This window comes from Cyrtonyx montezumae, unplaced genomic scaffold (assembly GCF_038088225.1).
Source record: "Cyrtonyx montezumae isolate F1298 unplaced genomic scaffold, pur_monq_1.0 scaffold_23, whole genome shotgun sequence".
Lineage (NCBI taxonomy): Eukaryota > Metazoa > Chordata > Aves > Galliformes > Odontophoridae > Cyrtonyx > Cyrtonyx montezumae.
In genome coordinates this window covers 10,002,360-10,030,216 of record NW_027071970.1, presented here as the reverse complement: position 1 = coordinate 10,030,216, position 27,857 = coordinate 10,002,360, and the positions used below count along the sequence as shown (strand labels likewise).

General features: G+C 38.7%; 2 protein-coding genes across 3 annotated transcripts in view; both read left to right on the top strand.

The window, feature by feature from the left end:
• The first annotated feature begins 232 nt into the window (after nucleotides 1-232).
• On the top strand, nucleotides 233-14,604 carry ATP6V0A2 (ATPase H+ transporting V0 subunit a2). 2 transcript variants are annotated; one of them, XM_065739142.1, is made up of 20 exons: nucleotides 233-383; nucleotides 1,529-1,607; nucleotides 2,851-2,948; nucleotides 3,768-3,905; nucleotides 4,352-4,452; nucleotides 5,170-5,296; nucleotides 6,043-6,125; nucleotides 6,435-6,546; nucleotides 6,862-7,074; nucleotides 7,548-7,698; nucleotides 8,326-8,465; nucleotides 9,267-9,424; nucleotides 9,893-9,983; nucleotides 10,282-10,400; nucleotides 10,800-11,010; nucleotides 11,548-11,667; nucleotides 11,893-12,012; nucleotides 12,494-12,611; nucleotides 13,179-13,350; nucleotides 14,167-14,604. In XM_065739142.1, exons 1-20 carry the CDS (start codon nucleotides 267-269, stop codon nucleotides 14,267-14,269), a joined length of 2,571 nt encoding a protein of 856 aa, XP_065595214.1. In that variant the 5' UTR covers nucleotides 233-266; the 3' UTR covers nucleotides 14,270-14,604. The 2 variants fall into 2 exon arrangements, with proteins under 2 accessions (XP_065595214.1, XP_065595215.1); XM_065739143.1 differs by having other exon boundaries at nucleotides 234-383; nucleotides 6,453-6,546.
• Nucleotides 14,605-15,063: 459 nt separating this feature from the next.
• Nucleotides 15,064-27,857, top strand: part of DNAH10 (dynein axonemal heavy chain 10) — a 52,617-nt gene continuing 39,823 nt past the window's right edge. Inside the window, exons 1-16 of the mRNA XM_065738698.1 lie at nucleotides 15,064-15,305; nucleotides 17,000-17,066; nucleotides 17,862-17,994; nucleotides 18,576-18,691; nucleotides 19,048-19,231; nucleotides 19,916-20,073; nucleotides 20,757-20,987; nucleotides 21,194-21,384; nucleotides 21,735-21,933; nucleotides 22,370-22,564; nucleotides 23,200-23,370; nucleotides 24,109-24,285; nucleotides 24,621-24,740; nucleotides 25,395-25,564; nucleotides 26,264-26,415; nucleotides 26,808-26,972. Coding sequence (XP_065594770.1) covers nucleotides 15,064-15,305; nucleotides 17,000-17,066; nucleotides 17,862-17,994; nucleotides 18,576-18,691; nucleotides 19,048-19,231; nucleotides 19,916-20,073; nucleotides 20,757-20,987; nucleotides 21,194-21,384; nucleotides 21,735-21,933; nucleotides 22,370-22,564; nucleotides 23,200-23,370; nucleotides 24,109-24,285; nucleotides 24,621-24,740; nucleotides 25,395-25,564; nucleotides 26,264-26,415; nucleotides 26,808-26,972 — 2,671 coding nt within the window. The remainder of the gene's footprint in view (nucleotides 15,306-16,999; nucleotides 17,067-17,861; nucleotides 17,995-18,575; nucleotides 18,692-19,047; nucleotides 19,232-19,915; nucleotides 20,074-20,756; nucleotides 20,988-21,193; nucleotides 21,385-21,734; nucleotides 21,934-22,369; nucleotides 22,565-23,199; nucleotides 23,371-24,108; nucleotides 24,286-24,620; nucleotides 24,741-25,394; nucleotides 25,565-26,263; nucleotides 26,416-26,807; nucleotides 26,973-27,857) is intronic.

Here is a 27,857-nt window from a genome sequence, read left to right as displayed (position 1 = left end):
GGGACGGACAAGTCAGCGCGTCGGGCAGGTGTGGGCGGGCAGCCCGGGGGTGGGGGTGGGGGTGGGGGTGGGGATGGGGGTGGGGGGTGGTTAGCGCTGGTTACCGCCGGCTTGGCGCCTGTTGGCCGTGCCGCTCCGCCCGCCCCCGGAAGCCGCAGCCGGCGGGCGGGGCGCTGCGCTGCGCTGCGCTGCGCTGCGCTATGGCGGCCGTGCCGGGAGCCGCGGCTGTGCCCGCTGCGCGCTGAGCCGCTCCGGGCCGGGCCGCCATGGGCGCGCTGTTCCGCGGGGAGCCGATGTGCCTGGCGCAGCTGTTCCTGCAGAGCGGCTCGGCGTACGAGTGCTTGAGCGAGGTGGGGGAGCGCGGCCTGGCCGAGTTCCGAGACGTGAGTAGGGGCGGCTGGGCGGGCTGGGCTGGGGGCTGTGCTCCGCGGGCCGAGCTGCGGCCAGAGCCCCGTATCGCCGTCGTGTGGCGGCGAGCTGAGCTTAGCGTCCCGCTCTGGAAGGGGTTTTTATTTTAGTGATGGACCCAACACAACACAGCACTCAAGAGCGCGGCCTCACCAGCACCAAGCACAGCAGGAAGGTGCCCTCCTGCTCCTGGCTGCACTGTTGCTGATACAACCCCAGCTCCTGTTGGGTTTCTTGGCCACCTGGGCGTGCTTCTGCCCCCAGAGTGGGCTTCTCACCCCTTGATAGACACATCCAAGTGCTCTGTAAGCTTATTGACAACCTTACTGACTGTCAAGAGTGTGCAATGTCTGCTCCCTTGCCTTGGAGGAAGCCAAGTGCATGGCTTAGAAAATGGGTTGGGTAATAATTAACTTTGTTTCTGAATTATCTTACTGTAATTATACGACATTGCCTTGATGACAGAGACTTTAGCATATTTCTCTTCAGAAATGCAGGAGAAAAAATCTTTGTAAGGAGAACTTACATTTGCTATCTGGCTGCTAATTTGGCAGTAGGAGGCGGTATGTCTGTCAGTATATCATCATAGAGATTTCTAGAGGCACGTTCGATGTATTCCTGATTTGAAAGTTGAATATGCAGCTAGAGGCATTACCTGCTATTGGGAAGTGCACAAAAATATCTATGAATGCTTAGTAATCCATGGAGATTCTATACAACTCCATAGCGAAAACAAACAAACAAACAAAAAAACCCCAAACAAATCAAAAAACAACAGAAAGAAACCTGTTTCTGTCAAGGTTCATAGTCATTAATTTGAAGTCTTTAAGCAGTGTTTTAAAATCTTAGGAGTAAGGTTGGGAATGGTTTCTCTAGTAGATCTAGTTACTTAGTTATTTGAGTAAAAAGAAGGGAAGATGTTGATGATTCAGGCTCAGTAAAGCCTTGCCAGTACTGAAAGACAAATCTTTTAACTTTAATAGCTTCCCAGATGAAAAGCACTTTGTAGAAAGAGCACACATACATGCATGCAGCTCTGGCTCCATGAAGTCACACAAAAGCTGTGCTTTATAGGGTGGTTGTTTTCATGTTACCTATTACATATTTTGTCCTTCCTCAGCTCAACCCAAATGTAAGTGTGTTTCAGAGAAAATTTGTGAATGAAGTAAAGAAATGTGAAGAAATGGAAAGAATTCTTGGTGAGCTTTATTTTCATACCTTCCCTTTCTCATCTGAGACATTATTCGAGTTTACTTTGGTGAAGTGGAAGTACAGCCTTGATTTCAGCTACAGCTTTTCTGTTTGTTTGTTTTTTTCCCAGTGTTGTACTGTCTGAATTTTGTAGAATCTTATAAAATTCTTGTATCCATTAAAACACTCTGCGTACACAGTATCTGTAGATCTTCAGAGCCAGAGGTGGCTTCTGGGTCTGAACATACAAATTGGGTACGTCTGCAGCTGGGGTCTGCACAGCCTCTGGCAGCTCCAGTGGTTTAGTGCTGTCTGTATCTTAATTTTCTCAGCTGTAAGATGTACTTTCTGTATGTGTTCAATATTTCTGTTGTATTATTTCTTTTTATTTGGTTGAGCTCAGAAGAGAAGAAGAGTTGCTGGTTTGTTGCTGATGAGTAGTTGAGGTTGTTTTTGTATTGAATGCTTAACGTACTGCTGGGAAAATGGAAGCTTTGCTCTGGATATTCCCTTGGCTAGAAGATAAATCTTTTTTTTTTTTTTTTCACATCACACAATTCAGCACTGTTTAACTTCCAAGCACTCTCCAGAACATCTCAGGCTATTAATTGCTTTCACATGGCAGTCAGTACATAAAGGAAAGGCTGCAGAGCTTTACCACGATGCTGGTCACTTCAACCTTTCCTCAGGATGCACTGCTGTTGAAGGATTCTTTTATTGGCATGTCTTACTGGAGGCATGTGCTGGTCATGCCATCATCCAGCAGCTATCACAGCAGTCGTGCTGCCCAGCGTGAGCTGCGCGTGTTGCTGGGTTGCTTAAACTTCCTTGTTTAAACACTATATTCCAAACGTGAGTCGTTGAGCAGAACATCAGTTTTTTTGCAGGTGGCATTAGAAAGCAGTACTTGCAACAACAAAGACATACTGTGAAATGTTAAAAGCTTCTTAAAAAATGCTGGTGGTAGGAAGCTTCAGTCAGATGTCTCTGAGGATAGGTTCCTTCTGTGAGCTACCAAGGGAAGTCTTGTGTTCAGAGCACATCGTAAGCACCTTTCCTCTGCAGGGGGTTCACCCCTTTCCTTGTGTTCGTTTTGAAGAAGACTTTGTGAATGGTTGCTAAAATAAATGAAGGGACTTGTTACTACCTGATGCTGCAGTGTGATCAGCATCCTCACGGTGGCTGTGTAGTTTTCTGGGAAGTATATGTGATACTCTTACATTTCTGATTGTGTTTCTCTTCTCACTCCAGGTTATTTAGTACAAGAAATTAAAAAGGCAGATATTCCTCTTCCTGAAGGAGATGTTGCTCCTCCTGCCCCCTTGCTGAAACACATTTTAGAAATCCAGGTAACTTGTTCAAGCACTGGTTGCTAAAACTAGTACCAGATTTTGGAACTTTATTTCAAATTGGATCGCTTTCTGTTTCGTCATTTGTAACCTAATTTACATAGGGGCATGTCAGGACAGAAGCCTTTACTTCTCTTTATCCAGATTTTTTTTTTCTGCCAGTGTTATTTCAAAATCTGCTTTGAAGATGTTATGTTGTCACAAAATTCTGTGGAAGGCATAAAGCTAACCTGTGGGGTTTGTTGTCACTTCTTTTGTTTTGATGGATTGGTGCATTGCCCTGTTCCCATAAATTGTTGGATGTAGGTGTAGGCCTTTGGCCTTGTTTATTGCTTTAGGATTGATACAGGACTTTTCCTGAATCCTTATTTTTCAGAGTGTGGGAGTTCTAAGTGCCCAAGGCTTTGCAGTTTCCCACGTTGGTTGCTTAGTGATCACAGAATGCTCTTTTATCTGAATGCTTTTCCTGGTATCGTGTCAGAAGAAGCTTGTAAGATGCAAATATACTTTTGAATGCTGTTCTGTTTTAGTGTAAGACTGTCAATAGAATAGGTAGGTGTGACACTGTGCTATTCCAGGTTCTAATTCCAAGCATGCCTTAGCTCAGAAACAAATTAAGAGTCATAACAACAAACTTAATGGGTGCTGGTGGTGGATCAGGCACACTCAGTATGAAGCAATCTTTGGCAGACTGAGTAATAGCATCAGTTGTGCTTAGGAATTTGGTAAACTGAAATTCAGCCAAATTAACATGTACTTAAAATTAATCCTCCCCCAATTTCCAAACCTGATTCTGTGTCACTTTTCTTTGTGTTACAGGAACAGTTGCAGAAGCTGGAGACAGAATTGAGGGAAGTGAATAAAAACAAAGAAAAGCTGAGGAAAAACTTGATTGAACTTACAGAGTACACGTGCATGTTGGATGTCACACAGACGTTTGTCAGGAGAACAGCTGAGGTACTACCTGCAGTGTCTGAGTGGAATTGTGCATTGTGTGGCAGTCGTGTTGCACACTGTGCTTTGAGTTAACTGCTTGACTTGCAGTTATTTGTCCTCAGTATGTGGAGAACCTTGCAAGCAATGCCTTGTTAGGAACTTAGGGGCTTTGTGGTTTCAGTTGGTTCATTTGAATGTTACTGCTGATGCCAGCAGAAGGTGAAGGAATATATGCTATTTTGATGTGTAAATTGTTCTGAGAAATATATTAGATAACCTTTGCAAATGTGACTATTGGTTGCTGAGTGATTTGGTTGAGATCCCAAGATCTCTGTGTTGCCTGAACTGAACACAAGAAATGGTTTTGTATTTTTGTTGAAATAATTTACTTGACATTTTTTCTTGAGAACAATAAATAATCTGTCATTTCCTGAAAGCTATGAATGATATTTCTTTTTCTTTCCTAGTATGAGTCCCACTTACATATAAATTATGAAGAATTTCCATCTGTGGAAAATGAGCCATTTGCAGATTACAACTGTATGCACAGACTGGGTGCCAAGCTGGGGTAGGTATGGTTCAGTCCAGATCTGCCAGGTTGCCATGGTGTCCTGCTTCAAAACTGCTTGAAGAGCTGCTGTAAATAACAGGCTGTTTTCTCAAAAGATGGGATGTTGTGTGACTCCAGTGATTTCAGATAATTCAAACTGTTGTAGGCAGTGCGAGGCCCAAATGTACCTCTGAAACAAAACTGGATTCTTTGAAGAGAGAAGTTGGACTGCACCATGAAAGCTGTCAGAAAGCTTCCATAAAACTAACTGCGTGTGCTGAGGAAAAATCTCAAAATGCCCTAACTTGGTACTTTCTTCTGCTGTTCAAACATTTTTCTAGGATGAATACCCTGAGTCAGTAGTTAATGTAACATTATTAATGGTGTTGCCTACTTGCCTTTGAACGATGTGTGGATACAGTTCCCTGCAATGTCTTATGAAAATAAAATAAAAAAAATTTAAAAAGTGAAAAATCAGGAACATTACTACCATAGACAGTGATGATATCAAGTGTTCTATTTGTTTCCTCAGGCCTATAGTCAATTTGTTTTCCAAATAGAAATTGCCTCTTTATATATCAATTAGTTCCTATGTGGAGCGATGCTTCCTTCTTTAGAGGTGATGTGTTAAATTATTGTGGCTGCTATTCTGTGATTTACTCTGAGATTTTAGCTTTTCTTGGTTCTGTTTTGTTTGACTTGATTTTGACCTATTTATCACACCTTTGTCCATAGATTTATATCTGGGTTAGTTCACCGAGCAAAAGTTGAAGCGTTTGAAAAAATGCTGTGGAGAGCCTGCAAAGGATATACAATTCTGACGTATGCGGAGCTGGATGAATATCTGGAAGATCCAGATACAGTGAGTAAACATTATAATTGAGTATGTTTGCACTTTTCATAAGATTTAAAATAATTTCTGCTCAGCTCTGCAGTAAATAGAAATGATTTCCCAGTGCCTTTGGAGGCCTTGTGGCTGCCTCCTCTCTGCATCCTCTGCACCAGGATGGGCAAACCCAGTGACCCTCAGCTGCTCCTCATGCATCTTACCCTTTGCTGTGGAGTAGCTGTAACTTTGGCTGCTGTGGTCAATAAAAAGCATAAATGACTGCTTGGATATTTATTAACTAGGTCTGTACACGGCATTACCTTTTTAATGTCCCTTTCATTTGTTCATTCAGTAGTTAAGGAAAAAAAAGTTGGGAATACTATCTGTCTTCTATTAAAAAAAAATAATTCTCTGAACTTGTAAAATTCACTTTGTAAATCACCAGTAAAGTTATCTAAAGTTAATTGAAATTCTTTGATTCTAACTCCTATCACTTGAGTTTTGCAGAGCTTTTTTATAGCTCATAATTTAGAGGTGATGAAATATAATCACTTTTTTTCTTCCCTGAAAACTTTGTGCTTTTTTGTGATCTACAAAAGAAAATCTCCTTTGAAGTATTGGCACACTTGAGCTTTATTTTTGATCTTAATTAAAACGGGGGAATGCTAATGCTATTTTCTAATTATACTGTAATATAACAAAGTTGAATAATTAACAGTGTACTGGTTCTTGGTTGAAAATAAGTTTCCTTAACTGTCGTCTTTTTCTTTTCTTTTAAGGGTGAAACCACAAAATGGTTTGTGTTTTTAGTGTCCTACTGGGGCGAGCAAATTGGCCAGAAAGTTAAGAAGATTTGTGACTGGTAAAACTTAATATGTCATTTCTTGATATGAGTTTTTTTTGTTGTTTATTTTTCCTCTCCTCTACTTCCTTAGAAATGTTGATTTTATGCTAAGCTTTGAAGTTATTTTTTTCTTTCCCTTCAGCTTCATCTAGCTCTAACAGTTGTAATGTATGAGTAAACATGTGAGTCACTTTATCTGCAGTCCTATTAAGTATGGCCAAAACAGTGATATTTGGCCAAATCTTGCCTGTAGTTATCAGATGGCATGCTGCAGCTTTGGCTAGGGCCTGATGTTGGCTGTGGTTTTAGTTGGGTTATTCAGGACAGGTTTCTGTGTTTGTGTAGTTACCGCTGTCACGTGTATCCCTATCCCAGTACCATGGATGAGCGCGTAGCAGTTGTTGAAGGGCTCAGCATTCGTATTCAGGATCTTCGTACAGTGAGTAAATTATAGTAGTGTTCTCCCTTTCCACTATAGGAAATAATTATGTATTGCTGTGTTAAATGTATTAATGTGTTTCTGAAATACGCACAGCTTTGGATCTGAACATGATCGTATATAATGTCTGTGGTCTTGTGTTGCGTATGTTTATTAAACTTCAGGGTAATTCCACTGCCTAAAACAGAAGGCGGTGTTGGTTGTGGGCTCTTGCAAAAGTGGTTCATCTTTGGACAAATAGTCTGTGCTTTGACTGTAGTTAATGTAACTGCTAGGTTTTCAATGAAATCCTCTTGTTATTCTACTTGGACAAAGGTTCTACATAAGACTGAGGATTACTTACGCCAAGTTTTGTGTAAAGCATCTGAATCCATCTATACGTGGGTTATCCAAGTAAAGAAGATGAAAGCCATTTATCATGTACTCAACCTGTGCAGTTTTGATGTCACAAACAAATGTTTGATAGCTGAGGTTTGGTGTCCAGTGGCCGATCTGCAGAACTTGCGCCATGCGTTGGAGGAAGGTTCCGTAAGTCAGCTGAATGCTCACTGCTGCTAAAACTTCTCTTGTCTTCTAACTGTACAAAGAAAGAAAATACTTATTTAGAACAAGATCAAAGTCAGGTGCAGGCAGGTCTAGGTATCAGCATACTCAAATGAAACTATTTCTTTATGTACACAACCTTTATTTAGTGCTTTGAGTAGCAACTACTGTATTATTAAGTAGAACTTCTGTGTTAAACCTAGGTACCTTATCTGGGCCTCATCTGGTATTTCTTATAAAGTACAGACCAGAACACTGTATGTTAATTCATATTTTTAGAGGAATAAATGTATGTACATCTTTTTGAAAGATGATGCTAAGGGATTAATGTTAAATTTGGGACTTATTTTAGTGATGTTTCAAGGCTGGTGAAACTACGGCTAGGGAAAATGATTTCAGTTCCATCAGATTAAGCATGAACTAGTTCTCATGTGTCTTTTCTTTCCCTCTGTAAACAGAGGAAGAGTGGAGCCACAATTTCTTCATTCATGAATACCATTCCAACAACGCAACCTCCTCCAACCCTGATACGTACCAATAAATTCACCTCAGGGTTCCAGAACATTGTTGATGCTTATGGAGTTGGAAGCTATGGGGAAGTTAATCCAGGTTGGTCCTCTGAAATCTGAACTGTATTGTCATTATTGCTGACTTTTTTTTTAAGATTGTGTGTTAAATGCCTTGCTAAGGAGGACACCACTGGGGGCAAAAAGGGGACAATTGTGCTGTTTATTATTAGCTGTTGTACTTTGGATGAGCTACTGAAGTTTTACAAATGGTGCTCCACACAGGAAGCTGGGATTTGATTTTGATATGTTCTTTCAGCATTTAAAAATAATGATAATGAATGTATATTTATATGCTTCTCCTTAGATAAGAGAATATATTGATAGGAAAGAGGAAAACTGATAATGGCTGTTGCTTTTGCTGAGGTGTGAAGCTCATCACCTGGAAAACAACCTAGCTTATACAGCCTAGTTACTGTAATATCCTCCTGTGTTTTGTAGCTACCCTGACTCTGATAGCATCATGGCATGCTGTACAGAAGAATACTTATGTGTAAACTTGTAAATTTGTATTGTGTGAGAGATCTATTAGCAAGGGGTGAAATGTCTTTTGAACTTGAGACTAAACAAATGGTTTGGGAGGTTAAAAATAGATGATTTCTTATGCATAATTCAGATACCACCATCACCTGTTGTGCTGTGTCTGAAATCTATTATGTTGCCATTGCAGCTCTCTATACCATCATCACTTTTCCCTTCTTATTTGCTGTTATGTTTGGAGACTTTGGGCACGGTCTGCTAATGTTCATCTTTGCACTCCTGACAATACTGTATGAAAACCATCCTAGATTACGAAGATCACAGGATGAGGTAAAGCAATTCTACACTTAACCCCTACCAGTGAGATAACTTCATTTAAAGTTATTGTGTTTATTGTGCATGTACCAGGCTTTTTTTGTCTTAGCATTTCCTGTGTTTAGTATTATCACATTCCTCAAGATTAATGTAGTGTCTTAAACTATTCTTTTTGAAAGGGTGGAAGTTGTCAATTTGAAATTTGCAGAAAATAGTATTGGTGGGTTTGTCTTCCCTTCTGCTGAGGCGTAGTGGCAACCATGTTTTACAGAGTGTGCTTACAGCCACTGGCCTGAGGAGAAAATGGCTCTTCAGTTCTTTCTTCTGTTCCTTCTTCTGTTCTTTCTGAAGAAGAGTTGCTTGAAATTCAAGATTGATTGCAAGTGATTTAACTTCTTGAAATAAGTCCAGGGGAAGAAATGTGGCTTACAAGGACCACCAGTTACTGTAAAAATACCAATGAGAAAACTGACAGTTTTTGTCATTGGAGCTTTTGGGGGGACTCCAAATCTCTTCATTCCCTTTAAACTGAAGTTGTCTTTTTGCACATACAAACTGCTAGTTCTGTTTCCTAAATCATTTGGCATAATGCTGTAATGTGCAGAGGTGAATCTGCCATTAAGTGATAGTCACTTTCAGATTGCATATTTAACATGCTTAAAGAAAAGTTGTGTTTTCCATTTTGATTGGCCTCGGGTTTCTTCATGTTATTGAATTTTGCAAGAATGTTTAGAAGGTTTTACATGGCCAGAAGGGTGTTTCTTTCCAAAATGTGTAGGTAATGTTTCCTTTTTCTCTTTTTTTAAATATTTGCAGATAATAAAAATGCTATTCGAAGGCCGATACGTCATTCTATTGATGAGTTTGTTCTCTATATACACTGGTCTGATTTACAATGACTGTTTTTCAAAGTCATTAAATATATTTGGTTCCGGGTGGAATGTTTCAGCAATGTTTGAACAGAATGTTTGGCGGTGAGTGGTGTGCCTCTGTTTGCTATAGCAGTAAAGCAGAATTATTTCCTGCAACAATTTAACGCCATGGCTCTTGAGAGTAATAACAAAATGTAGTGAAATATAACAAAACCTAAATAGTGGGCTAAGGGCTGAGTCCCTTCTACACTTAAAATAAGAAAATGCAGTATTAATTATTTAAAAACAAACAATGCAAAATTTAAAATAGAGGTGATCTGTAATCCTTCAGGTGGTTGTTAGTGCATTTTCTCTAAAAGCAAATTGTGAGCTTTTAAAATAAAACTTTCTCCTAGAGGAATGGGGAATAAAATCTGGAATTGTATCTTTCAAAGGCAGTGCAAATTAAGCCCAAATAGAAGGTACCTAGGTGGTTCTGGCTGTTTTTGCTAGCCAGACCCTTTTTACTTAGAAATTGTTTTATTCTTTCATAGTCATGTCAGATCTGATCGTGGTTCTCTTTCACTGCAGTCTTGAGGATCTGAAGTCTCATCAGGTTTTAATTCTGGATCCAAATGTTACTGGTGTGTACAATGGAGCTTATCCCTTTGGAATTGATCCGGTTAGTTTTATTGCTTTATTTTATCTGTTGTCATGATCAGTCAACTTTAAATTAGATTTTGGTATGTGTATTAGCAACATAAACATACTCTGGGGGAAAAGCATTTCTGTTTTCTTTCTCCATTCAAAAAGAGCTTGTCCCTTAACGAATCAAAGGGAGATTGAACTGTTTTCATAAACGTCAGACTCAATTTGTGATCTTGGTTTAAGGTAGAATTCTGATCTCTTAATAGTGAAAGGGTATTGTCTTATTCCTTCCATTATGATGCTCTGAAATGTACCTTTCATTTCTTCCTTAGATCTGGAATTTGGCAAGCAACCGACTCAGTTTTTTAAATTCTTTCAAGATGAAAATGTCTGTGATTCTTGGAGTGGCTCACATGACATTTGGAGTTGTATTGGGAGTATTTAACCACTTGTAAGTACAAGAAGCCAAGTTAAGATTGTTTTTTTTTACCAAGTCTGTAATTATAACAGTCAACCTGATAAAAGAAATGCGGACAGGTGTGTGTGTTTTTTTTTCTAGAAAACCCAGGATAATAATAATTGCCTTAAAAAAAAAAAAAGCAGTGACAAAGGTTGTCTTTCACAAAAATTAGGTAATGGGTCAGGTATTATGTATTTCACTTTTTGCTAAATGTGAGTACATGCTTCACACAGTAGTGATTTCCACGAAAATACCAGGTTAAAATGCTACTGAATATGAAGGTCCTAAATTCAGCACTGCTCTTTAAAATGACATTGTGACCATGCTTGGGTCCCAGGTCTTAATTTGTAAAACTAATTTATCTTTTTTTTTCCCCTTTATTATCTTTAGACATTTCAAGAAGAAGTACAATATTTATTTGATTTTCCTTCCTGAACTTTTGTTCATGATGTGCATCTTTGGCTACCTTGTGTTCATGATTTTCTTTAAGTGGTTAGCGTACTCTGCAGAGGACTCCACAACTGCTCCTAGCATTCTGATTCAATTTATTAACATGTTCCTGTTTGCTGGTGGGGAAGCAGATGCCTTTTATACTGGACAGGTTAGTAGCTTTCTTGCAAGCTTCTGAGGATCCTTTGTTCCCTGTGCACTCATTACTTTACCAGTCATAAAAGGTTGATAGCTGAGTGCACTCTGCCTTCCCCAGGGAGGGAAATGTATCAGACTGGAGGGAAACTGAAAGAGACATTGCTGTTAAATATTGATCTTAGTCTTTAATTGCAAGATTTTATTTAGTGACTTGTGGAAGTATGTTTCTAGAACAAAAACTCCCAGTTTAGAATTGAGGTGAGAGAATAGTCATATTCTTATAGTTTTGCTGCTTGCTTATGTACTGTAAGCAATCCTAGTACAATGAGCTTTGGTAATGCCTTAATCTAGAACTCAGTCCTGAAGAGATGCTGGGTGTCTGTAACCCCATTTAATAGAGGGATTAAGTAAATATTTAGGTCCATTTTCAATTTGGGACACACATCCACTGAAATCAGTAGTAGTTTTCTTAGTCCTATTAAAGAAAGGCTTTTCTTAATTTTGATTTTGTGATCTGATCTAATGCTGCTTCTTTCCCACCTATGAACAGGTTGGTCTACAGAGATTTTTACTCAGTATTGCTTTTCTTTCTGTTCCTGTAATGCTTTTTGGAAAACCACTTTATTTATATTGGTTGCACAGTGGAAGTCGAAGCATTAGAACATACAGGGTAAGTACTGGCACATGCTTATACAGTCCTTCAGTACAGAAAATTCAGCCAGTGTCTTGCTGATAATGTCCCTAATTAGGTGCTTCAACAGAACTTAGTTTATCTGTTCCTCTCACTCTCTGGTCCTTTTTGCCTTGGAGAATGTTATTTTCTGTGACTAGTTTAAACATTGCAAAATTGACACCAAGAGTCCACAAACAAACATAATGCTTTTGAATTTCACAGCGTGGCTACAAGCTAATTCGTAAAGAAAGCGAAGAAGAACTTTCTCTGCTGCAGCCTCATGATGTGGAGGAAGGAAGCAGTCATTCAGATATTGGGCACAGAGAAGAGGACGAAGAGGAGGTAATTATTTTATTTAATCTCTACGTAGTTTGTCCTTGAAAGGAAACTAGAAGTACAAAAGTAAAAAAAGAGATAATCTGTGTATTGAGACCATGGAAGCTTCCAAGAAGGTCAACTGAGCCTTTGTGACATCGATAGAACAGGAATTGGAACAGTGTTTGGTTTTTAGTGCCTTTACTTTTCAAGAATTAGATCAAAGAATTAGATCATTCTCCTTTGGAAGACAGATTTGCATATGTTTTTATCTATCTACAAAGTTACTGGAGAAACTAACTGGAAAAATATAACATCTGGTGGTGGTTATTGTTCTCAGTAATGGATCTTAAATATAAGAAGTTTTGGTTTTTTAATCCTTGATGTGATATCACTGTATTACCCAGCGATAGATTTTTTTTTTGTATTGAAGATTTGCAGACGAGTGCTTTTGTTTCACTTTGTACTGTGTTGTTTAAATGGATACAAATGTATTTTTGTTTTTTAGTTTAATTTTGCAGATGTTTTTATGAATCAAGCAATTCATACCATTGAGTATTGTCTAGGATGTATTTCTAATACAGCATCGTATTTGAGACTCTGGGCATTAAGTCTTGCTCATGCACGTAAGTAACTCTTGTTTTGTTTGGTTGCTTTTTCATCTGTCCTGGTTTTTAACTCCAGGTTGACCTGCTGAAGTGATGCTGCTATGAAATTATCTTTTCCTTAATTTAAAAAACAAACAAACAACCCTATTTAAACTAACAGCCAAACAGACCTACTGTTTGGATCCTTGCAGTGCTGTTAGCTGATTGTTCCTGGCTTCTTTGAAGGCCATCATCTAGCACAGCATTATCTCACATAACAGTGTAGCTGCATCCACAGTACCATTTCTTATTTTCCATTAATGACAGGTTTGGAAGGTATTTTGGTGTTTGCTGAAGTCTTAAGATCATAAAGTGTTGCTGATACTGGTTTCAAAAATAAACAGCTACTATGTACTTTTAAGTGTTATGTGTAGGAAAAGGGGAAAGAAAAAACTGGGATGGAGTAGGGGGTTTCTTATAGTTCCCATGTTCAGCAGATTCTGTAATCCTGGTTAGACCAGAACACAGGTTAGGTAAAGCAGCTCACCTGAAGAATGTCTGCTGTATCAGCATGAATTATGAAAGTTTTTGTTTTTTCTTCAATAGAGTTATCAGAAGTTTTGTGGCAAATGGTGATGAGAGTGGGTCTTCGTGTGGACACAACCTATGGTGTCTTACTGCTAGTCCCCGTTCTGGCCTTTTTTGCTGCACTAACAGTTTTTATTCTTTTGGTCATGGAGGGGCTTTCTGCTTTTCTCCATGCTATACGACTTCACTGGTAAGTTAACTCTCATCTTTTAGTTACTTCCCTACAGTGTATGCTGGCTGCTTTTAGAAGGATATGGGGTCAGAATATTAGGGGCCCTTTTTAATAAGTGAAAGTTTTAACAGCCTACTGCTCTGTTAATTTATCTAATCACACTGAGAAAGTGCTTATTAGTTGATTTTTGAGTATGCTTCTGGAATATTCTCAGTGACTTCAAATATTACATTGGCTTATGATCTATACTGACCTTTACCATGTTGAATTATGAATTGGATTATACTACCTTAGCTTTTCATACTGTGGAATGTTAGTAACTGTGATAAATATTTTTAATTTCAGTCTGATTGTGTCACTGAATGGCTACAGTCTGTTTTGCTCAATAGCACACGTATTTGTGATAAAAACTCATTCAAGTGAGACTGCCAACCTTTAAATATGTTAATCCTTCTTCATCTTAATGACACGAGCTTTGCACTTTGGAATGCAGAAACTTGATAATGTTCACAGTATGGGGAAAGTCAGATATTACAAACACATGATGTAGAGTTGTTTGCATTGCTGAGTATTGTCCTCATGATACTGTAGATTTGCAAAACGAATGCAAAAACAAACGAGTAAGACAGAAGTGAGAAATAAGCTATAACAGCAGAACTTTGAGTCTCTTGAGAAACACCGACTCTTCCTCTGACTGTGCATGGGAAAGAGCTGCACAGAAAGTGTGAGTGATGGGGTTAGGATTGGTGGTGTTTGGTTTCTTGTGTTGCAGGGTTCTCTCCTTTGACAGTTTGGGATTAATATCCAGCTTCTCCTTTTTTTATCTTGTTTCAGGGTGGAATTCCAGTACAAATTCTATACTGGTGGAGGATACAAGTTTACACCTTTCTCTTTTCAGCATATCTCTTTACGTTTTAATAAAGACGATATAGTATAGCTCGGCTGCTGTCAGCAACATGTTTGGGATCGTCTGTTCTTGTAGGACAAAGTGTTTCTCACGATTGCCTTATATAACACAGCCAAATAATTCTGTAATACATACCTCCTGTAGAAATACACAGCAGAGCTGGAGCATCTTGGAAAGCTATGGGTATAAAGTGTACATTTTCCTCAGTAAACTAATATTGTCTATTAACTTTCTTAAAAAAAACCCAAGCAACTGTTACCACTTGTTCTACAATCAGTGTAGGCATTTCTCTTGTTAAAGCTGTTTATTTTCTTGATTAAGTCATCTGGAAGACTTTTTGTCGTATTAAACATCAATTACTGCTGCTCTGTCCTCTGCTTCAGCAAGCGGCCGTCTTGTGTACTTTGGGAACAGCCCTGCAATGGAAGCAACGTTTGTTTTCAGTATTTATTCCACAAGGATCACAAACTACAGCCTTGTGCATAGCACTGTGCTTTGACATCGCACCAAAACTGCTCACGGATCTTTTTAAAGAAAAAAAAAAACCAGATCTTTATAAACGGGATACTGCCACAGCTGTGTACTGGGGCTATCGCTGCTGTTTAACAGCCGTCCGTTAAGCGCTGCGCGTCCTCCTCGTCCCCAATAAAACCTTTGCGCTGCTCCTCCCCTCAGTTCCCGCTGCGCCGTTTACGCGCGCTCCGCCCGCCGTAACTGGCGACCAATAGGCGGCGCTGTGGGGCGGCGGGCGGGCGGGCCCGCTCCCTGAGCTGTCGCTGTGGCAACCCGGCGGCGTCGGTCGGTGTGAGCCGTCGTGAGCCGCCATGAGCCTGAGCGACGTGCGGGTGCGGTGGTTGCGGGATCGAGCGCTCGCTGCCCTGGGGTTGACCGATGCGGCGCCTTTCGAGGAGCTGCTCAACCGCGATGCCGGCGAGGAGGGGCGGGCTGTGCTGCGCTTCTTCGACCGCGGTGCTGAGGGCGATGGAGGTGTCGGGGCCGCGCTGCTGCTGCTGAGGGCCGAGCGGTGCCCCCGGGAGAGCGACGAGGCGGCGGGTGAGGCTGCCCTGCTGCCGGCGGGGACCCGGTGCTGTGCTCCCGCAGGCCCCCTGGTTTTGTCTCCCAGCCCTGTCGCCCCTTTCCGTGTCCCTCTCTCCATTGAGCCCTGCTCACTTCTCCCGTTTTCACACCCTTTCCCTTCCCTGGCAGTGCCTTGGGGTGGTTTTGCACTATGGAGTGGTTTCCTGTGCTTTCCGAAGAGTTGTGTTCCTTTGGGAGAAACCGCTCCTGATGCGGCTCTGTCACGTTTGGATGGAATGAAAGAGACTGTGAGAAAAAAAGCCCACCCAGCGAAAGCACTGCCAGCAGACACACATCTTCCATCCAATCCTTGCCTGTGATATTACATACTGGCTTCATAATTTCAAATTATTAGAGATTGATTTTGATAAGAGTGAATGTGTTTCCTTTAGCGCAAATTAATTCATTTTCCTAAAGAGCTGCAAACACTTCTTATTCTAGCGTAGTTTGTCAAGAGGAAATGATCCTGGAAAGAGATTAAGATTGGTCCAATACTTCAACCATAGTACTGCAAGAAGCCTTCCACGCAAAAGTGGAAGAATAAAGAAAAAAAGACTATAGAAGGGCTGTCAGAAGAGAATTTCATGGCTCAGAAATGCAGTTTTCTTCCCTTGTCAGTACTTTTATAACTTTCAGAAGCTCCTGAAACAGTTACTCACAGAAGCAAAGAGTTGTAATCTGGTATTTTATACCACTCTATACCACATTTTATTGAGGCAACAGGAGAAGGCAACAGGAAACTGAAGGGAAATAATCCAGGGGAATTAAGGAATTACACTTGAAGAAGGTAACAAGGCTGGCTCCCCAGCTGAAGTGCCTCTACACCAGTGCACACACCTTTGGGAAACAAACAGGAGGAGCTGGGAGCTGCTGTGCTACTAGAAAACCACAGTGTAGTTGCAGTCAGAAACCTGGTGGGTTAATTCCCATGTCTGGAATGTGACAATCGATGACTATGAGCTGTGCAAAAGACACAGGCAAGGAAGGGTGGAAGGTGTTGCCCTCTACATCAAGAAAGTGATGGAGTGTGAAGAGCTGTCCCTGAAGAATGGCCATGAGCAAGTTGAAAGCATGTGGGTGAGAGTTAGAGACTGAGGCAACAAAGGGAGCCTTGTGGTTGGTGTCTGTTGCAGGCTGCCTGAAAGTGGAGCCTGTTGATGAAGCCTTCTTCCTTCAGCTATAGGAGGCATCGTGATTGCAGGCTGTTGTCCTGCTGGGAGACTTCAACCACCCTGACACTTGCTGAAAAAGTAGCACAGCAAGCTATAGGTGATCCAGGAGACTTTAGCCAAGTTAAAGACAGCCCCACCAGGGGAGATGGAGTGCTGGACATATTACTGACCAACACAGGCAAACTGATTGGTGACATTAGGATTGAAGGTTGCCTGGGCTGTAGTCCTGGATGTTCTAAATAAAGCCCAGTTATATTTAGGATGTAATATAATTTCCATTATTAGAATTCAGTCCTAGTATGGGCAATAGTGCTGTCCTATTGAGGAAATGCATGGATGACTAGTTGTTGAAATGTGGTGATGAAGAGAGATTGAGTATATTTAGAAGAAAAATTGGAAGGAACTCTCTTATACGCTTGGAATACTTCAAGGGAGTTGCTTTGTGTTATTTTTTCTTAGGTGTGATTCAAAAAAGGAGAACATCTGATCTGGAATCTTCAGACAGTGGAAGTGTTTCCGGTCATGTATCAGCTCTCTCAAGCGGGTCTGCACTGGTTGAAGTAGAGCAAACACTTGCAGTGGAACACATCACACCTGTAAGTGTGTTGCCTTTCATTCTGATCTTTTGGAGTATGAAGCTAGCTTTCTGGTGCAGGTGTTTCACTAAAATTATGGAGGTACAGTACAGATCAAGTACTTAGGGCAGAACAGACCATTTACTATGAAACAATTTCCATTTGAAAGCACTGTCCTGTGATGTCTGCCTCTGAAATAGTCTGTCAAGACATTGCAGAGGTAATTTACTTGGCACGACACTATGTTTTTAGTGAGGAAGTAGTGAGTTAATCAGATACCAATTTAGCTATTCCCAGAGTTGCTTCTAATAGAAAAGTTGCAATTACAATAATTGCAAGATAATGGCACCATGGGAGGAGCATGCAGGGGACAGTGAACAAATGCTTTTGTACCTCAAGGCTTTTACCTCACTAGGCAGATGAGATAGTATCTACTTGGGTATCTACTAAACTTAGATTACGATTGGCATGCAGCGGGAAGAGATAAGATGTCTGTACGTTCTCAGACAGGCTCTGTGGGGGCATCTAAGTGCATTCCAGTTTTTATATTTCAGGCTCAAATGATTTTAGTCCTAGTGGTCTGGAAATTATCATCATTTAGAAAGCTGGTGATTTTTACTATTGGCCAAGTTTCTTTTTTCTTTTTTTAAGCAAAAACAAAAACATTTCATTTTTTATGTCAGTCATTTACCTGGAAAGCAATATGAAGGTATTGTAGTTAAACTAATGATTCTGTCCATTTGCTCACAGAAGACAAACATTTTGTTGCTCTTAAGAAACATTGCAGCAAATAGTAAGTCATTCTTCCTTTATATTCTGTTTCAGCTATCAGAACAGAAAACTGACAAAGTGTATTTCTGTGTGGCTCTTGATGAAATTCCTGAAGAATTTATATCAGATACTACCGTATACTTTTTAAGAGACACCAAAGGTATTTGTCCTGAATAACTGATGGTTCAGCATTTCTAATCTTTGTGTTAATCACAGAATCACTTAGGTCAGAAAAGGCCTCCAGGGTTATCAGATCCAACCTTACCTGCTGAGTCCAATCACTAGACTGTGTCTCAGTGACATGTCCCCCTGTCTCTTACCACCTCCAGGTATGGGGACTCCACCACTTTTCTCAGCAACCTGTCCCACACTTGACCACCTTCTCTATGAAGAAATTCTTCCTATTACTTGAACTAAACCTCCCCTAGTGCCATTTAAGACCGTTTCCTTGCATTCTATCACTTGTTTAAATCATGGCTGCTATTTGGTTTGAACAGAAAACCATTTCTGCCCTGTAAGGCTGGGTCATAAAGAGTCTTTTTTCTACCCTTTTTGAAAAACCATCTACAATATTAAACACAGCAGTAGTTTTGAAAGTGGCTTGCATAAAATCTGGTTTATTACATTACAAAAACTGTTTTTGTTGGAGTTTAATATGGGAAAGAATTTATGCAACTGTTTTAATAATTACTGTTTGTACCAAATAACTGAACCTGTGCTAATTCTTTACGTACTGTTTAGAAGCAGTTACTGAACCTAATGACCTGACTGAAGCTAATGAGGTTCTTCCTAAAGTGATAGAGTTTGGTTTACTGACTGATGGTGCTCTTCTGATGCTTAAGAATATCTTCTCAAAGGTAAATTTATTACAGCTTTTATAGATGGAGTTTGTAGTGTTTCTTTGAGTGATTTGCCTGTTTAGTATTCTGCTGAGTGTATGGACTAAGTGCTTGAAATACTATTTTACGAGCGACCTTCATATGCTAAAATGAAGCTCATGCTAATACTTAGAAAATTTTGGGAAACAAAATATCACAAAAAATATGTGAAGACAGTCATTATTTAACTGAATTGCATAGGCCTATCTAAGAAACATTTAAGAATGTGACACTAGGTATTTTTATTTTTGTGCTGATACACTTCTGTGAAGGCATCTTCTTTTTTTTTTCCCAAGTATAGACCATCTAATCTATGGTGCTTATCTGAATTATAGGAATGTTTGCCTGCCATCTCCTCAAATCAGCAGCAGGATGAGGAGATTTCCTTAGCAGAAAAAGAAGCACAACCTGTGGGGTACCATAATACTCAGATAAGGAATGATCTAGTGAACATGCAAAAATTCTTAAGCACTTTTCATCCAACTGTGAAGCAAACTGAAGGCGAGTATTTTATCTATGGTAGCACTGTGTTGTTCAGACTACAAGACACTAAGAATAGGTTCACCTAGGAATGGCTTTGCTTAGAGTAACAAATAAAATTGCATTTCTGGGGAAGCTGCAGATCTGACCAAAGTTTCTCTTGCTGGTAATGGTAGTATTTTACTGCTTTGAAGCATAGCAGTCAGTATGGGGAAACGGACTGATTCCATGACATTCTTTCAATATGGAGTAAGAATTGCAGAGAAAGTCAGCATGCCTCATTTTTTCCCACTGTTCAGAAGACTCTGTCTATTGCTGGATATAGAGGTAGACCAAATCAGACTTTCACATGTGGTTTAGCATCTCTTCTCTGACATAGGTGTCTTACCATTGAGGAAAATATAATGTTGAACAGTCAGAAGACTGATTATTTTCTTTAGCAAAGCCCTTGCCCTAATTCTTAGTAGTTGGTGATTGAGTTGAGGCTTGAAAGCTGAGAACTTTTCAGTTATTTCTATAAATATATCTTAGCATTGTGTTAACTATGGAGCAACTGATACCTTTTGCCATATTGTCAAACAGGCAGAGAGCAGGTGGTAAGCTGCCTATAGTCAAGTAGCTATTTATAGCTAAAAATGGAAAGTGTAAGCCATTTCAGTGATATTACTTTAACAGTGGTGTTGGAACAAGACAGTTAATTTTAAGTGCCTTTGCTCCTGACAGAAGAGATTAAACTGGACATGCCAGCTGTAAATTTAGATGGAGAAGTGAGTGTTCTTGCTACAGTTCCAGAAGTGGTTGAAGCTCTTGAAAGTTGTGCAAAGACCTGGCAAAAATTAATATCCTCAGCTCTAGAGGAACAACTGAAAAAGGTCCCACAGGTAATGTCTCCATTAAAACAAGCTTATTTACTTGCAGAATCTCCACAAGAGTCCCTCTGAATGATTTGTGCTCTGTTTTAATCTGTCTTTATGTTTGATTGTTGGAGGGACTATTTACTAATTAAATGAAAGTAGAACAAAGGTAGTGAGGATGTGTGACTCTGAGAAGTAAAATATAAAGCAATTCTCTGCATATCCTATCTGCCTATGAAACTGTGGAAAGCCAAGGCACTTTTGTTAGTTGTGTTCTTACTTCTAAAACCAGTGAGATCTTAACAACTATAGTGATTAAAATAAACACATATCACTGTATTTTTCTTGAAAAGTCATCTCTCAACCAAAATAAAATCTGACTGTAGGGTTCTGATTCTGCAAACAGTTACATGTGAGTAATACCATTAAATATGATGCATGTCTATGGAGTTAGTTGTGCATATATTTTTGCAAACATGTCATCTTGAAATCCAGCTCCAGGGTATACTCCTCCTGAGCAGTTCCTCTCTGTCTGTGTAAAACTTCTGATTTCAGAGTTTCTTCTGTCTTTTTCCGTGGTTGAATCACATCTGAGTTTTCTCAATATACAGCATATTGAAAACGAAAAAACAAATGTAAATGCTTATAGGATCTCACCCTTGCATAATGGTAATTGAGAATTCTTACTTTACTCATACTTTAACTTGTAGGGTGATGGTCCACTTGCAGAAATTGACCTCTGGTGTGTAAGACATGCTGTTTTAAGCCATCTTCATGAGCAGACAAAGCTTCCAGAAGTGGAAAAAGTCTTGGCAATACTACAGGAGGCTGAATCTGAGCATGTCAGAGGTTTACTGATAGTCTTAAATGGCCTCAGAGAACATTGTGTGGAAGCTCTTGATAATGTTAGATTTCTTTCAACTCTGGTACACCATTTGAAGGTATGTGTCCTTAAGAAAACTGTATAGATCTGCACATCTTTAACCATCTATGTAATTCAGTCACCAGGATGTTTCTGTGACTGAGTTATCTGTTTACTAACATCACAGATTTTCTTAATTTCTTTACTGTAAAATAAATACTGGTTTATAGAATATGTATCTGTATTGTCATGACAATTTATTCACAGTACTTATATATTTAATAGAATTTAATAGATGGGAATGATTTTAATGTTGTCTTGGATACAATTTCTTCGCTGATGAATGCCCTGAGAATGGCATGGATTATGTCAAAGCATTACAACACAGATGAAAGGATGGTACCTCTCATGGAAAGAATTGCATGGGAAATTTCAAAACAAGTGTGCAAATCTGTGGATTTACACATGCTGTTCAAGTAAGTACTGGATTCCTACTTAACTGGGCTGTATTCATGAAAAACTTTACTTTTTATGGAAAGTCGTAATGAAACAGGTGTTTGTGCTCTTTTCTCTTGAAAGGATATAAATCAATAAACACTCTGCAATGACTGTGGTACAGAAGTGGCATAAATGTAATTAAAGTCAGTCCAGAAATAACACCACCTTTCAAAGTCAGTCCCACTGAAAATTAAGATCTAGCAGTTGAAAGTTCGATAAAGATCTGATATAATTAGAAGCTGCTAAATATATTAATCAATTGAGATATCATTTAATACCTATAATCCTCCTATCTATAGTATATTAACTCTTTTGATTTGATTAATAGTGAAAATAGAGCTACTGCAAGAAGGAAAATAGCAGAAGCCAAAGATACTCTTGAACAGTGGAAGAAATCTTATTTTGCTGTTCGTACCCACATTGAAGCATCAGGAGGAGAGCAACAATGGGAATTTGACCAAAAACGTTTATTTGGAAGAACAGATTATTTGATTTCAGTCTATCAAGATCTGTATGATATTTTGCAGGTAATAGTATAGAAAGTAATTATAGAACATGATTGTGTCATCAGTATTTTCTTAAGTAGTGGAGATTCTGTTATTGCTGTCATTGTTGAAATGTGAATCACTTTTATCTGTCTGCTTTTTCCTGTGTGTGTTTAACCTCAGGACCTGAGCAGTGACTTTAACAATGATTCTCTTACACTGGAGATTAAATAACTCTTCTAAGTACTAGTTAAGGAAAGGTATTACTGTATACACTGTTATTAACATACAGACTTGTAACAGTTGTTTTTTTATAAAGGTACTTAGTGTCTTGTATAGGAATATGCAAAATGTAAATCATAACAAGAACTGATCATTCTCTGGGCTACAGGTATTTTAAAAGGAAATAATAATTTGTTAAATGACAGAAAAAAAAATTAAAAGTAAAGTTTTTTCATTTGTTCTTCTGAATTAACAGGTCATTGAAGAGTTCTACAATGTATTTGGTTCTGAACTGAAAGCTGTCACAGGTGATCCAAAGCACATTGATGATCTTCTGAGAAGAGTAGATCAACTAACTAGGCCAATGGAAAAAATGACTTTTGACCCTTTTAGCCTTGAAAGTGCACATGATTGGAAATTAATTATGCAAGAATTCAAAGTGGAAGTTTCAGTAAGTGTCAAGTATATTGATTTTTCCACTGTATTCCTTCCTATATAAAAATTCCTTCTGAAATGTCAATATTTTCATTTAAAGAAAATGTTCTCTCTCTATATATAATATATATATATATATACATATATCAGCAAATACATAAATTAAACTGTGAGGTATTTAACAATTTTTTTTTTAGTCAGTACTTTATTTTCAAGTTCTTTTTGATTATAGTTTCACTTCATCTTGCAAACTGATAAAACATGCTTTACGTTCATTGGAGAGAATCACTACCATGTGTCCAAAGGCTGCATGTGTCCTTCCTGTACTCATATGCTGTGCATCTTAGTCATGTTCCACAAAGAAGTCAAACTTCTCTTTCTGGATGCATTCATTCCTTTATCCCTCAGCTAATGAAAGGTCTTTCACAAATGAAAGATCTTGCAATGTTTTTTGTGACTTGCATAATTAGTTTTCTGTATCTTTCTGGAAAGCCATGAGTTTGTTAGTCATTTATAAGACAGAAGAATAGTACAAATTTGGTTTACAACTGTTATTAAAAGGTATCTTAATTATGCCTTGCTTTCTTGGTTTCATAAGATGAAGCTCTAAGGGTCAGGATTTCTTGACCTTTTTCCTTTGTCTCTGTTTAGATTATTGAAGAGGATGCCAAAAACTTTATGGATAAATCTTTTAAGACTCTTCGATCAGCAGAAGCTGCGTTTGACATGCTGCTGAACTTCAGAAACATCTGCTGTCGTGAAAACATTAATAAGCATCTGATGATGAAGTTCAATGACATATTGGACCAATACTGTAAAGAGGTAATTGATTTAGGATTTCTTTGTCAGTACATGAAGTTCTTTAATGAAAATAATAAATCTATGTATCTCTCTTCATATCTCAACAGAAGTATAGTGTCATTTGCCATCTGAAAGACTGACAGGTTCTAAAAAATAACGCTAGGAATTGTTCCTGTTTTGGAACCTGCTTGCAAGATAGCATAGTTTATTCACTGAAATGATGTACATATCTGAATATGTGTAGCACAATAAGGGGAGTGAAAGATGTTTGCCCGTACTATGGGGCCTGTGACTGTTCCTTTGCCTCATGAGCAGTAGTACAACAGTACTCCTTTCTGAGAAAAGCCATTTTCTGGCTTTCTGGTGCTGGACACAACTTTACTGTATGACCAAAATGTGCCAGAGATTAATAGTGAAGGCAGAAGTAATTTCTCAGTTCTGTGATCTGTGAAGCCTGTATATTGGAAAGCCATTGCTGTCGTAACATTTATCTTGATGTTTCAAAGAACACCAAATTTAACAATAAAATGTAATTTCACAAAGAACACAAAGACAAAATAGCAGTTCCACAAGATACAGAAAGGAAAATATTCTGTATGATGCAATTGAACAACAGAGATGAATGAGGAAAAAATCATTGTTTTTATCCCTTTGCTGGAATTAGCTTCAGAGCTTGTGTTTTGTACCAGGCTAGATACTGACTGTGGAACAGCAAATAGAGAAACTATTCATAACAGTGATCCTTTTGTTCTCTTCTAGGTTGAAAATGTTAAGCAAATATTTGTTCAAAACCTCACTGATCCACCCGTGTTCAAGCATCATCCTCCAATGGCTGGGGCAATATATTGGTCCCGATCACTTTTTTATCGCATCAAACACACTGTTGTTCGATTTCAGGAAGTGGAGGGGTTGCTTGCTAGTGAGCGTGGAAAAGAAGTATGTTGGTTCCTTTGCTGTTTAATGAAGGAGGAAATACTTTCCTCATACCTTTCTTCTAGGGAGATGAAAATGCTCTTATGTGAAGTTCCAAGAACGTCTTCGAACGTAGTGCTAGGCATGAAAAGTTGATTGGAAATCTTTCCACTGTTTCTAAGAAAATTAGTGACAGAATCAATGACAGTACTAAAAAATCTAAATTATTCATTATCAGCATTAATTACAAGGCATTACTTGCCCTCTCATCTAATAAAGATTGGAAACAAGCCTTATTAAAACAGGGTAGCAGAATATTTTCCCTGATCTTTTAGATGATACAGAATTTTCCTTTCTAGGTAAAACAAATATATCTTCAAGTGGCCAAGAGGATGAAAGAGTATGAAGATCAGAAATACAAGCAGTGGAGAGATGAGACAGAACAGATGCTCCCACTGTTATTGAAAAAAACTCTGCTGGTAGTTATTACTGATGCTTCAGCATCCCATGTCAGTCTAGAGACTTCTGATCAGGTAAGAGGTAGGAAGATAACACACTAGGCTTCTCAGTGAGAAAGAACTGAAACCTATCTGATGGCGAATGGGATTTGTCTAGGAGTGATGGTTTAAAGAGGAGTACTGTTGTTTAAAGAAAAATTTTAAAAGATTTGAACTCAAAATATTTTTGAGATCCTTTGTAGGACTTTAGATGCTGAATGACCTGGCTGGTGGAAGCATGAATGTTGTTTCTGTCTATTTTCTCCTGTGCTGTATTTACTATTAATCTTTGGTAATTGGTGTAGTATTCTGGGGACATGACAACAGAACTTGGAACTGGAGTTAGGTAGTGGTTGATTCCCAGCAGACACTGTTCATAACCTTGTTTAATTAAACTGTGAGCTTCTACTTGAATTTCTGGATAACTGGCTGCAGCACTCCTCAACAAGAATTTTGAAAATAGAATACTGAGATGGCTATCAAATTTTAAAGGCATTTCCACCAGATCTGATTGTCAGCCATACTGTCTAACTTTTACCTGCCATCTTACTAAATGTCCCCAAGAGTTAACTTTTTCCTTTTATTGGAACCATCAGGTGGTGTTTCTCTGATTTCTTCTGCTTTCTCATGTTGTAGACCTCAGTAGCAAAGGAGCTTGTCACCACAGAGAAAAATGTCCGATTCCTAGTGAATTTTTCTCCCAGACTCCAAGAGATTATCGTTGAAACAAACTACATGGAACAGCTGGGGTTTCCAATCCCAGAAATAGCAAGAAATGTGTCATTACAGAAAGACAGGTATCTTAGGTAAGGCTGTAGCTGCTTGCATACACACTTGCATGGGTGTTTCAAGTAATTTCACTCCAAATCAGAGTGTGCCCTCAGTCATCAAATTTTGGAAATAGGAGAGCTCTTACTGACTGCTTTTAATGACAGAATTGCCAATGGCTATGGCACACCAACAGTCTTTCCTCTAGTGCTGTCTACATTCTTCACCCTATAGGACTGTATTTTACAAATTAATATTGGAAGAATATCTGAAGGAAAAACAAAGCAAGAAAATAGTTTTTTTTTTGCTGTTTTTTTTTTGGGGGGGGGGCATGAATTGCTAATTTAATGTAAATTTCAGTTAATGTTTGAACTCCCTGCTGCTTTCTTGTGCAGCATTGAGTAAGTCACTTTTGCCCAAATTATCACAGACATCTAGGTACATGAAAGTGCCAACGAGCCCTAGCTGGACTTTAAACTTCACTTATTATTCACTTTTATTCTTTCATGTGCTCAGTCTGAGACTGTCTTAAAGACTTCTTTGGAGTGGGAGGGGTTTGTTTAACTACTGTTGGGATCATATGGGATTTTTCTTTTGGTTTTGATAGGAAGTGAATTGCATATATGATCAATACATATGCCATGGCTGTTCCTGCAAATTTTGATTTATGTTCAGAACAGTGTTTCCAGTGAAATCTTTTTTTGTTTTGTTGCTGTTATGTGTTTTACACTTATTAGATATGCAGATGAATTAAAACACATGCTGGATCACTATCACAACTTAGTAGAAACTTTGAATGAAGCAGAAACCAGGCTTCTTGATGACCACATTCAAGAACTCTGGAAAGTATTCAAACCAGGGCAAAGAAGGCTCAACTGGAACTCCTTAGGTAATGGAGATACTATTTAAAAATGGCCTTAGATACTGATTTTCAGTTAAAAATTCTCTTCAATTCTGCACTCTATTTGATATGATAGATGAAGTCAATGTATTTCTAAATAGTACATGATACTGTTGTGTTCTAATACTTCATTAGGCAGGGTCTGATCCAGGAGGATATTTCTTATGTTTTCATTAAATATAAAACATTAAATGGAAATGGATATAGATGATAAAATGGATATAGATGATAAAAACTGGATGATGGATTAGGTGAGAAAACATCTAATCTATCTGCAGAGTATTGTTTTTATTTCAGACACATCTGATAGTGAAAATTTGGAGACATTTTTGAAAGACTTGTTAAAAGATGGAAAGCAAATAATTATGATTTGTTTCAAGGTATTGCTGACTTTATAGCCCGATGTAAACAAGCCATTGAGAAGTTTGAATTCCTCATCCATCAGATTCATGCTAAGTCTGGAGACATAAATGACAACCTTCTGCTAATAGAATCAACAAATCTTTTTAAATTTCCGCTTTCAAAAAGTGGCGATGAACTTCCCAGTAAGTCTTCATACTCATTTCTGAGCTCTGTGATGTTTTACTTTGTTCCATCTGCATTTTTTAGTTGCTAAGATCAAACTGTGTAACAGTTCCAGGAGTAGTTACAGTACTATTTCATGGTGTAACACAGGAAGCACAAGCAGAATTTCAGTAACCTAAAGGTGACAGTGTCAATGAGAAGGACTTAAGATAGCTATACAAATAGATCATTTGATCAGTAGCTAACTTGCTTTTGATGACTTTTCCCCTAGCTTTCCTTTGGTTTCCTCTTCCTTGTATGCAGTAGCATAATCTTAGAGCTGCAAACTGCTTTGAGTGCCAGCTCAACTGAACTCTTTTCCTCAAGGGGAAATTGCAGTGAGGTGATTGTCTTCCATGCCTCCCTGTCACTCCAGTGACAGTATGAATGATGGATTAAGATTCTTCAGCAGGATCTGTTGTTGGTAGACAAGGAGAAATGGTTTCAAACTAAAAAATGGAGGTTTAGACAAGATATAAGGAAACAGTTGTTTATGAGAAGGTTGGTGAACCCTGGAACAGGTTGCACGGAGATGTGGTGGATGCTCTGTTTCTGGAGATGTGCAAAGTCAGGCTGGACCAAGCTCTGAGCACCTGACTGAGCTATAGAAGTCCCTGTTCATTGCAGAGGAGCTGGACACGGTGACCCTTAAGGTTCCTTTCCAACGTAAATGATTTTGTGATTTCAGAGTCTTATCGAGGTTACTTTCACATCTAATAATTGCTATTGAATAATTGAATTCATATAAAATAGGAGACTGAAAATTGAATAAATTAGCATTATTAAGTGAAGATATTTTTTTAGAATACAAGATCAATTTAGTGTTCTCAAATAAAGCCCAGCTAATTGTTTTACTGTTGAAGACT